At 43.5% G+C, this 12,500-nt stretch overlaps 1 protein-coding gene across 1 annotated transcript in view; it reads right to left on the reverse strand.

Moving 5' to 3' along the window:
* The window catches only part of cpped1 (calcineurin-like phosphoesterase domain containing 1), a 31,835-nt gene that overhangs the window by 5,363 nt on the left and 13,972 nt on the right, over positions 1 to 12,500 (reverse strand). Inside the window, exons 3-4 of the mRNA XM_080541502.1 lie at positions 10,329 to 10,501; positions 9,610 to 9,859 (exon numbers count right to left, since the gene is read on the reverse strand). Coding sequence (XP_080397628.1) covers positions 9,610 to 9,859; positions 10,329 to 10,501 — 423 coding nt within the window. The remainder of the gene's footprint in view (positions 1 to 9,609; positions 9,860 to 10,328; positions 10,502 to 12,500) is intronic.

Below are 12,500 nucleotides of genomic sequence, written 5' to 3' on the forward strand. Positions count from 1 at the left end.
GGTGAGTGTCATTAAAGTACTGTGCTGGAAATAATTCATCATGTGCCTGTAGATAATTTGCATGACAGTCGGAGATACAAAATGATGCAGTGCAGGGCTCTCGTCGCCTCTGCTTGTGATAAATCACTCTCATCCATCACTCAAGTCTCAGAGAGGATCCCCTTCCAGTGTCCTCCATCACAGACACTTCCACTGACTGGAATTTCACTTAGTGGGGTTAGATGCTATATAGTTACACCTACTATGAGAAAGACCAGTATAGAGATCAATTATATCTTCACAGAAGTGTTGTGAGCAGTTGAGCTGTACACCAACTACGCAGTGTGGAAATGCCTAAACAGGATAAGATCTGGTGTTGGACGTACAAAAGCCACTCTCGCCAAATGGGGATACCTAAATGACGGGGACGTTGTGTGTGACTGTGACGCCAACACTGATGCTAGGTTTGCAAAGGCTCAACTGTTTTACAAGACCTTCATTCAGAGTATTTTGACCTTTTGTATTCAGTGTTGGGAGGGAGCATTGTCTGTACAAAATAAGAACAAACAACACAGGGTTAAACTGGGTGGCAAGATAACTGGAGAACCAATGTGCAGTATACTACAAGACCAGTATAACATACATTTAGCTCATAATATCATAGCAGATCCATTGCACCCTCTATGGCAGGGGTCGGCAATAGGCGGCCCGTGGGCCATTGCTGGCCCGTCACCAATAATATTTGGCCCAGCAGATTATTTTGAGAATCCACTTTTTTTTTCTTTTTTTTTTTTTCTTTTTACTATATCGGACCGACAGTCCAACACCGCGCCTATAATGTCCGAATAGAGAATCTACCTCCACCTGAATAATGCGTATATTGTACTTGTATCCATGTTGAGAGTGAATGACACAGGGACAGACAATCAGGCAGCGGGGTGCACCGAAGCGCACTGACGCTGAACCCCTCATAGTGAATCATAAGCAGGTGGACACGGCGTGGTGCTGAAATAGCCAACATGCGGTGTGTGGTTTGAAAAAAATAACATCAGCTCATTAAATCATTCAAACGTAATGTTTACGTATGTGACTGCAACACACATATGAACAGTAACAAAGCAAATTCTGTTTAATTTTCTGAAAAACATTGACAACAAAATCGGCGCAAAGTGGTGGTAGGCCTATGCTCCTGAAACGACAGAGCAAACACGCTATTAGGGATAATAAGTACAATGAGCCATTCATTCAAAATATACAAAATACAATTAGGTTATTAAATACAATAACGACAGGCTTGGTACTCACTTAATGTGAAAAGTGGCATCTCCCATCGGTCACTATTTGCTTGATATCTGGTGATATTGACGTCACTTTAATCCGCAGGCAGTTTATTTTTATTTTTATGCATCAATCGATTCCTCTCGTGCGTCTTTATCACATTCATTGACGAAAAGGACGACTTGTATAGAAAGGGAACATCGTGAGCACGGAAGATGTGAGTCTCACAGCGGCTCTGCATTGATGAAACCAGGTAGGATGAACGTATAGTTCGCTGTCCATTCCTCTTTAAATGCCCTGTTTCCACCGTCAACTTTCCTCTTTAGACCTTTGGAGAGTGACATGATGTTTCTCTTGCTAGCAGGTTAACTGTTTAGCTAACTTCACCCGGCACGCAAACAACCAATCCAATAATAAATAATGTGACCTTGTCTGGGAGGAGGGGGGAATAATTCAGAATAAAACGATGTTAAATAATTATTAGAATAAGTTAGGCTGCGATACATCGTCAGTCCACATATTTATTATTCAAAACTATGGAAAAGGGTGAAACTACGTTTCAACGTTGTTGAGAATCACAACACTAACTTGCTAGTCAAGCCTAATACTGCAACGTAATGGATTGGATTGCTACCTAGTTAACTAGAACACTACTTTACATTGTTAGCAGGCTCACAAATCAAGCTGTGTTAGTTGACTAGCGATGTGTACATTTTTCGAAAGAAAAGTCAAAGCATTAGAACGTGTCACATTTGTAAACAATCAATTACTTAAATTAGCCTTTGATTATGTTCTGGCCCGCCATCTAGTGGCTCAAAAAAAAAAATGGCCCGAGGCATAACCTAATTGCCGACCCCTGCTCTATGGTCTGAATATGTTCTGCTACATTCAATGAATCAATGACGGGGACGTTGTGTGTGACTGTGGCACTGAACCACAGACCATGCAGCACCTCCTGATATGCCCCCTGCTGGAGCAGCCCTGCACATCATCGGACTTGGCAGAGTTCAATGAGAAGGGACAGCAATGTGTTCAGCTGTGGTTGAACCACGTCTAGCCAAGCCTTGTAACTGACTCTCTTGTGGACACGAAAAGAAGAAGAGCTGTACTAAACCCTTTCAAGCACACTTGGAAACACTTGGAAACCCCATCATCTTACGTGCGCCTACTGTTTGCTGATTTCTCATGTGCCTTTAATACTGTCCAGGCAGATCTATTGACAGTGAAGCTGGGTAGCATGGGTGTACCCCATACCATACCCTCATAAGATGGATATATAACTTCCTTACTGAGAGGCAACAGTAGTTCCACAGTCATCCGTCATCAGAACTCAGACTGGAGTACCACAAGGTTGTGTCCTCTCACCTTTGCTGTTCACATTGTATACCAATGACTGTGTTAGTCAACAGGATAATTGTACAATGATAACATGTGCAGATGATGCTGGTCTGATAGGCTTTTTAACAGACGATGAGACCAGTTATAGAGCTGAGGTCAACCACTTCTACAACTGGTGCTCAAATAACTCATTGATCTTAAACTAGGGATGTCCCACTGTGCTCCCGATCTGGTATGTCACTCACGTGATGACAACAGTAGTAGCCAGTGGTCACGTGCATGAGAGTTGGCTAGTAGCTACCTGTGTGTAATGAGTCTGACAATGTCATGAAGCCAGCTGGTGAAATCATAAACTATTTGCCAAATAAAGTAATTTTTCATTTTTTTACATAGTCTGAAACTACAGATTGTAAGCTTTCAAATTATGTCATACATTGATTTTTTTTTATTTTTAAAGACAACACGAGTATTTGAATGTTGGTGCACCTCAAGAATGGGAATGCAACAGTAGAAAAGTGACTATTCAAACCACAACTACAAACGCTGCTAACAGATAGCGGCTTACAGTGGTACATCGCTACGAACGTCTAACTGCGTTTTTATAACATCACAACATGCTGAGAGAACATCGACATGCTAAAAACACATAACTACACATAATTAGATTAACACATACTCCTTGCTTTTGAACACGTCCTAAAACAAAAGTATGTTTACAAGTCATCACTTATCGGTAGCCTACGGCAAACGAGAACAGTGAATCCTATCCACAAATTATAAGTATTTAGTGATCGTTAAACTGTTGTTTATTATATCGAGTGGGTACTTTAAAACTTCAAGTTGCCTGTTTTGAAAAAAAAACTAAAAACAAGATATAGTTGACACAATAAGTTTCACTTTCACTTTTCGACCCCTTCGATTCTGCGACTGGTTTATGGTCTCACCAGCGGGCGTCACCAGGCTACACAAAAAGGCTACACAAAAAGGGTCCTATAATTGATTTGCCATTGGTAAGAGAAGATACATAGAATAAAAACCTGAAGGCACAAAAAAAAAAATCTAAAATGCTGAATGCTGCTATTTAAATTGTTTTAACTTTAAACCACACAGTCACTGAGTACTGCAGAGTAGCCTACTGCTTTCGTTGCTTGAAAAAAGGTCTTAAATAGCCAACTGTTGTTGTGGACTATATACTGGGGAAGTATTTGTTATTATTCAGGAGTACAAAAATAAATACAAATATCGGATTGATATCGGTATCACAGATACCTGAAGCCCAGGTATCGGTAGTGAAAAAGTGGGATAGGGACATCCCTATCTTAAACAGAAAGAAAACTAAAGAAATGATCTTTGATTTCAGATACATTTAATCTCTGTCCCCGGCAATTATGAACGACACAACTATTGAAAGCATACAGGAGTACAAGGACCTGGGCACTATCATTGATAGAAAACTGACATGGACCTCCCTCATGGGCCCAGATCAGGTCTCCCTTCAGTCTCTCCTCACGGCACAACTTCCTCTCAAAATTCAGAATATCTCCCAAAACCCAGTTGTCACCAATTCGATTAAGATCTGGCTACAATTCCGTAAACATTCCACCCTGGCCCCAATCTATGAACATAATTTATTCCCACCCTCTTCTTCTGACCCCACCTTTCGTATCTGGCGTGACAAAGGCTTAGTTAGTGTCAAAGATCTCTACAAGGAGGGAATTATTACAGACTTTGCAGAGCTCTCATCCAGGTTTGAACTGCCCCAATCTCCCTTTTTTCGTTTCCTCCAGGTCAAACATTTTATTAAAACTAAATATCCCCACTTCCCCAATCATCCACCCGGGTCTCCGTTCGACTCTTTACTTAGTCCAAAGCCCGCTCAGAGACGCTCTATCTCCATAATTTATGACTCCATTGACTCCCTCAACCCGGCTCCAGCAGCCTACCTGAAACAGACCTGGGAACAGGAAATTGTTTGACTTATTTTATTTAAATGGAAGCATACCCTCCCCCCTTCACATAATAGTTGGCTCAAAGAGATCCTGAATCACATTAAAAATCACAGAAACAATTAGATTTTCACTTAGGAATTCCAACACAACCTTTGACATGACTTGGAAGCCCTTCGCTGATCACCTGAGTAAGACCACCATTCACCCAGATGATGATTATCCACCTATGGGGATATTAAGCTGTGTAGGAGCTGATGGAGTCGCGTTTTGGCCCTCCATTTTCTACGTTTTTGTTACTGTTTAGATATTTATATATATATATAAAGTTGCCTACATGCTGTTATTCATGATATTCATGTCTAAGCTGAACCAGCTCACCCGATCACCCCAATCGGTAATGTGTATTGTCTATGTCCATGTCTAAAAAATCAATAAAAAGAATTAAGAAAAAAAGAAAACTGACATGGAACGCTAACACCGATGCTAGGTTTGCAAAGGCTCAACTGTTTTACAAGACCTTCATTCAGAGTATTTTGACCTTTTGTATTCAGTGTTGGGAGGGAGCATTGTCTGTACAAAATAAGAACAAACTAAACAGGGTTAAACTGGGTGGCAAGATAACTGGAGAACCAATGTGCAGTATACTACAAGACCAGTATAACATACATTTAGCTCATAAGATCATAGCAGATCCATTGCACCCTCTATGGTCTGAATATGTACTGCTACATTCATGGCGAAGGTATAGCATGCCCAGGATGAAATCTCCTTGTGCAAAGCGAATTCTCCATATGGGCAATAAAGGCTTTATTCATCCATTCATTAATTAAATGTAATCCTTGTCTATAGTACAGATATGATCAGATATCATATTTCTTTTTTTTACCTGCACACGAAACCACGTCAAGACTTCTCAAGCATTTCTCTAGTACTAGTAGTCCATTAAAATGCATAGCTACTGTACAGCCCCATATGTTAAACACAACACATTCTGAGAGCAACATCCTTGCATCTGTTGATGCATATTCAACAGAAATGACTTCCGGCTGTCAGTTGGAGACGCACTGTCTTCCCCAGTTTGCAAACGAACCAAGTTTGGTCAGCTCTAACAAACAGTGAGCATCTATGGGGAGTGTGACATGTCCTAGATTCCATAGCAGGCAACAGCCATCTAAGAGCTTCACTGGTTTCCCCCCTCCTCCTCCTCCGACACACAAACGTGGTGCTATACATCACATTATCACCATCGATATAGTACATCAGATTATCACCAGTCCCCCCCCCCCCATCTCTGGCCCTACCACTGTAAACACTCCATGACTCACTCTAAGCATTACAACAGTAGGTTTAAAGCCTTTATCTCCTGCCTCTCATCAAATCCCAGTGGGTGATAAATGCACCCTCCAGTTTAAGAGAGCGGGCCTGTGCTGATAGAGACTAGCCCGGGGCAGGGCGAGAGTAGAGAGCAACACACTTAGCATGGCTTATCTCTGTGCTAATTAGCCTTGTACAACTTCTGAGCCGCGAGCTATGCTGGGAATGGCAATGTATTCTCATAAATAAAGCGGGCTGGTAGCGTGAATCTGATCTGTGCTAGTATTCAGGCGGCAAGAGAAATCCTAATTACGGTACTCAATCTATGAGGAGGGGGGGATCTGACTTAACTGCTGGTAATTAACCGATATGCTACACTCACAGGTACAACTTGAACCCACACACTCGTCGCCATTTAAAATGTAAAAAAAAATCAACATTAATCACATTTCAAAGATGGGTGCGCAAAATGACAGTACAAAGTGCCATTCAACTGCAGATGAGACTGTTTCAGCCGTAAAGGTCCTTGTCCAGGGAGTTGTGATGAAACCCAGAGTGTTAGGTAGACATGAGTTAGGAAGCAGTGGACTGTTCCATAGGGGAACTGTGTGTTGTATGTGATAAAGGAGGTGCAGCTGCTGTACTGAGATAACATACATTTATACCCCAACAATATATTATTTCATACACACACACACACACACACACACACACACACACGAGAGAGAGGATGAAAAATACCTCACTGGGGGAAATTCAATGAAATCTAATTATGTGTCTGCATGGGCCACAATATTCTCCATGTCATGATAAACCGATGCATTTGTCCCATCCACACATAGGCCTCGCTACCATAGCCCTAGGAGTTGTCTCTGAAATCTGTCACAAACAAAATACTCTCGATCTGTAGAAAACTTGTAGCAGTGAGTCTAAGACCTGCAGAATTAGAATTAGCAGATCCTAAAAAGAAATTCTATTCAAAGCAATGTTCAGTGGTGAAACACTCCTGGCCATCATGGACAATCCCTCTCCATCTCCTACATAACAATATGGCAAAGCAGAGAAGCTCCTTTAGCAACAGACTACTGCAATACAATGCACTAAGGAGCGCTACAGGAGACCTTTCCTTCCTGCCGCAATAAGACTGTAAAACTCCTCTTCCGTCTGGCTCGATCAGGATGATCAGAGGCTGGGGGTTGGTAAATCATACTGGACTGTTCTTAGTGTATATAATGTTTCAGATGATTTTATTGTATTATTTTATTCTATTATTCTATTCACTTTATGTTGTGATCTGAGCTGCCTTAATTTCCCCTCGGGGATCAATAAAGTATCTATCTATCTATCTATCTATCTATCTATCTGTCTAGCGTAAATAGAAAAGCCCACTAAAAAGATAGAGGGACAATCATCTGGGAGTCAAGGAACAAAAGGTTCACTAGTGAGAATACATCCTGTCGATGGTGAAGGCTAAAGAGAGCTGATGTGTGAATAACACATGGAATACAATTACCATGTATTCAGGAAAGACACAATTTACCATGGATGAGAGGAGAGATGGGCAACGACGACACATAAGGACCTAACTTATTTGTGAAATTGTGTCGGAATTAGTTTTCCCTATCTTTGCTGTTGACGTCTTTCCACGCTGAGAATGTGCCTCGGCTCGGTCGGCTAGGATATTTTTACCAGAAGCCTGCATGCCCTGCGGTGGAAAACCACTTCATACACGCACACTTTCTTTTAAAATGTTCCAATGTTAAAAGGGAAAAATAAGTGACTACAAAAATTCAATATTTCCTTTGAAGCCAACCAAAATACACATGCAGTCTGTGGTGCCAACCAAAATACACATGCAGTCTGTGGTGCATGCAGGGAAAAATACAAAGACAAGTGTGTAAACAACAGCTGAGACCCTAACCTATATTTGACCCTCATGATTACACATGATAGGAATAGCAGCTTCCGTTATGACAGAGCATGACGATCAGAGCTCAATGCCTTCAGAACAGCGGAATAGACAAGCTCCACACACGCACCCACGCACGGACCCACGCACGGACCCACACACACACACACACACACACGCACACACACACACACACACACACACACACACACACACACACAACACAACACAACACAAGCTGTATGTAGTTTGAATGTAGAGGCATTTCTAATGTATGGATGAAATTACTCTTCAAAATATACTACATACAATTTCTAAAATGTGGACGTGATTCCCCCCTAATCAGCAAACATGTCGGTCTAACATGAACTAATGACACATTTCAGCCCTGTGATAACATTTTCAAAGAGGACCATCTACCCCCCCACTCCCCCATCGGAGCAGAGGGAGCTGGAGTCTCTAGTCTACTGCCCATTTTAGATGACGCCGTTTTTTTTAGCTACGGTACGGATGTCCGAGCTATGGATAAATAAAACAGGATTGTCCCTGAACAATTCCCTTTATTCCTGCTGACGTACACACGCATACACTGGAGATGGATGACGTACACATGCATACACTGGAGATGGATGACGTACACATGCATACACTGGAGATGGATGTAAAGTACATAGAACTTACATACATACAAGTACATAGAAAGTACATAGTAAGTAGAGTATGTTTGCACGTAGAGTAGATGTCTATCGTCAATCATTTAAGACGATGTAGATGTACTATAGGTAGTCTGGATTCACAAGAGATTCCACCAGAAAATGTGTGAACAAGTGTATGGGTGAGAAGAGCGGGAACCCAGTACATGTACTGTACTGTATAATGTATTAGAGTGACCTGCATGTCCCAGCCTTGTACATATTGTGGTTCTGAATCTTTAACCATGGTACTGAGTCAAATTATCAAATTATGCCGCATGAGTAATCACCTTGACGCAGGATTGATGCAAGTGTTGACATGTGTACGGTGCTGGGGAGAGGTCCGCCCCGTTGGAACAACGCTCGCTGGAACGTGACCAAACTGGGTACGGAAAGACACGCTGTCCTTCCAAGAGTCACCCGTGTATCAGAATGCGTAAGCCTAGCAATGAGCACTGGTTGGTGTAGCCACTGTCCATAGAGAGAGAGTGCTGATTGATTGTTTCAATTAGGTCCTTCTTGTAAGTTGTATTGGTGCCTGTGACTCAGACCCGGTGCCAGAAGCAGCACTGTGGGTGTGTGTGGGGGGGATGCTAGCGGAGAATGTTTTTGTCTACTGGTGGGGGGGGGGGATTGGGGTGAGAAGAATCTTTGTGGAATCCCAAAGATCGTGCCACTCACTGGAGTGGCAAGACGCACGTTTGGGTGGGCTGAGCCCCCCCCCCAGAGCCGACCTTGCTGTGACTCCTCCTGTAGTGAAGGCTAATGACATGTTAATCCTTTCTCTCTGTGCTGTGAGTCCTGTACCTGGATGTCTTAGGAGCCGTTATACAGTACGGACGCAGATGAAGTCAGTCTTCACCGGACAGAAAAGGCATTTCTTTTAAACAATTTTTGCTTATATATTGTTGTTTATTACATTGTTGTTGTTTTTATTGGATTGTTGTGTGTATCTTTATGTCCTATGCACCAACCACACCAAGCCAATATCCTGTATGTGCGAATATACTTGGCAATAAAAATAATTCTGTTTCTGATTCTGATTCTTTTACTACAAGAGCAGGCTTAATCTGGGTCTGTGCATCTTTGATAAAACACAAGACAAGGATCATTCTCAGAGCTGGGTGACTGACTACGGCCCGGTCCGTACCTGCCCGTTTGAACCTGTCCAGCAGGCTCAGTCTGACTCCGGTCTGCAGGTTGAAGTAGTCGTCCTCCTCGTCGGGGGTTTTGAGGTACAGGGGGATGTGCTGGAACACCAGGACGTGCTTGGCGGGGCTCTGAGCCGCCCTCTGGAGCTGCTCCTCCAGCCATGTCTCCTGGAGCTCCCTCAGGTCAAGGCAGGCGGACGCATCGAAGAAGAACTGGGAGTTCAACACAAGGCACAGCACCCCGCCCACCTAGAGGGAGACGGACATTATGGATGAGGGACAGTAATAGACACATCATAAAAAGACAATCAATTCCCAGCAGGGCTCTGGTCAAAAATAGTGCACACCATCCGGTCAATGTCAACAGCTGAGACCCTAACCTATATTTGACCCTCTTGATTACACATGGTAGGAACAGCAGCTTCTGCTGTGACAGAGCAGGGAGATCAGAGCTTAATGCCTTCAGGACAGCAGAATAGACAAGGTCCAGACACACATACACACACACACACACACACACACATACACACAGACACACACCATCCATGACACCTGACACACAACCTATGACATAGCGTTGGTAGATGTTACCATAAATCACAAATCTAAAACCAGATTATCCCTACCCCAATCCTAACCCGAGCATTAAGAGCAACAAGCAACACATGAACATCTGACCCCGGCATCAGAGTGGACTTCGAGAGGACCACGCCCTCACCCAGAAGCTGAAGTAGTCATCCCCCCAGGCGTGGCAGAACTGGGCCACGGTGTCAGGGGTGGGAGTGTTGCCCAGGTCATGGTTCCCACTGACAAACACCAGAGGGATGGAGGGGTCCGTGCCCCTCAGGGCTGCCTTCAGGTCCCGCTCCTGCCCGTCCCTGAACGGAGTGCCTGGACAGAGAGGGGAAACTCACAGTCAGGCCATTTCTACGACAGCCTCAACTCAGGGGTTCAAAAGGTATGTTCGTTGAGGAACTGTGGTAAAACTGTTAACTAGCTGTGTATGAGAACTGCAGCAAAATGTACCCATATTACCCACTACTGTAAACTGTTCAAACCAAAAATAATACAGTGGAGTTGACACCATTTGAAATATAATTTCCCCTCCGTGGATTAGGTTAAGAGAATTGGCAACAAAATCTATTCATAATTGACTATGGCTGGGTTGCACCAACATGGTTTAAATGAATCCTGGTTTAGGCTTAATCCAGGTTCAGTAAATCCAGGCTTAAACTAGGTTTAAACTAGGTTTAAGATAGGTTTAACGTTTGGTGCAACAGGGTTAGTAGAGGCCTTGATTTAAACCAGTTTAAAGGTTAAACCACATTGGTGCAACCCAGCCTATGTGTATCAAACACATCCATCAACAGATAACAAAGTATCCTATACTTCCTTTATTACGTTTTTTCACGGATGTAATTATTTTACTGGCCTACTTACTAAGACGTTTCCTTAGAAGATTGAACAGAAACGGTAACAAGATCATTTCCAATAACGTCGACGGTTTGATCCCTGGCTGGCCATGTGTCGAGGTGGCCTTAGGCAAGACACTGAACCCCAAATTGCTCCCAATGAGTGGGCTGGCACCTTGCATGGTAGCTTGCTACCATCGGTGTGTGAATGGGTGAATGAGAGGCCATTGTAAAGCGCTTTGGAATAAGGTGCTATATAAGTGCAATCCATCCACACACACACAGACACACACACATGCACACACACACTAACATGCTCCTTCTGTTGTGTAAACATTCCAGCATCTGTAGTGCCTTTATCAATGCTTGCTTCGCTTCTATTAACATTTGGGGATCCTCATGGGAGGTCCCATATGTCCTTTTAAAGGAATAGAGAATTGTCTGATCTGTAGACTGGGGAGGCTATACCAGTTCACACAGCCATCTGGACTGACTGTTGCAATCACAATATTTGATCAGAGGGACATTATCACGCAAACAGAGACAAGACTAATCAAGTTAAGGACAATTACAATGAAATAAGCTATAGTGACCATCACACTGGCTGCAGCAAACAAAGGGGCAGATCTGGTTCTGAAAGAATGTGCTCTATCGACATTTTCCACCTTTTACCTCCTTTTAGAAACAGGAGAACAGAAAGAAAAGGAACACTGTGTTTATAGCTTCCGGCTGCAGCGACAGACACTTACAATACACTGCACAAGACACAGAGAAGCATCCCCTCACACGACACGTCCATGAATCATCAGAAATGGCACCAGCCCCTACTACGGTACAGCCATACCTCATCAATCTGAATTTGGGACACATCAACTAAGATTAGTGAAATATCTTTGGGGGTGGGATTACTGTAGACATGACCCCATTAAAGCAGCGATGGCGGTTAAACGAAAAAACCTGCAACACATGTCGAGGTGTGCCGCCGCTTTTAGCTCCACTAGCCTGCAGTACATCGATCTTTGATCTCAGTCATGATTCATTGTTATCGCTTAAGGCTAGGGTATCCTTCAGAAGGGGGAAAAAGGTGCAATTGAATGGGATGAGCTAGACTCGGCTCAGTATCTGAGAACGAGAGGCTTCTGACAGATCTAGCTTCTGCAGGTGTACGTATGTGGGCGCTGTGGCTCCGGAGGTAGAGTCTCTCAGCGGCTCAGGAGGTAGAGTCTCTCAGCTCTGTGTGGCTCAGGAGGTAGAGTCTCTCAGCTCTCTGTGGCTCAGGAGGTAGAGTCTCTCAGCTCTCTGTGGCTCAGGAGGTAGAGTCTCTCAGCTCTCTGTGGCTCAGGAGGTAGAGTCTCTCAGCTCTCTGTGGCTCAGGAGGTAGAGTCTCTCAATTCTCTGTGGCTCAGGAGGTAGAGCCGTCATCTAATGATCCCAAGGTCAGCGGTTCGAAATTGCTCCCAACGAGCGGGCCGGCGCCT

This window comes from Nansenia antarctica, assembly GCF_963989245.1.
Source record: "Nansenia antarctica genome assembly, chromosome: 11".
NCBI lineage: Eukaryota > Metazoa > Chordata > Actinopteri > Argentiniformes > Microstomatidae > Nansenia > Nansenia antarctica.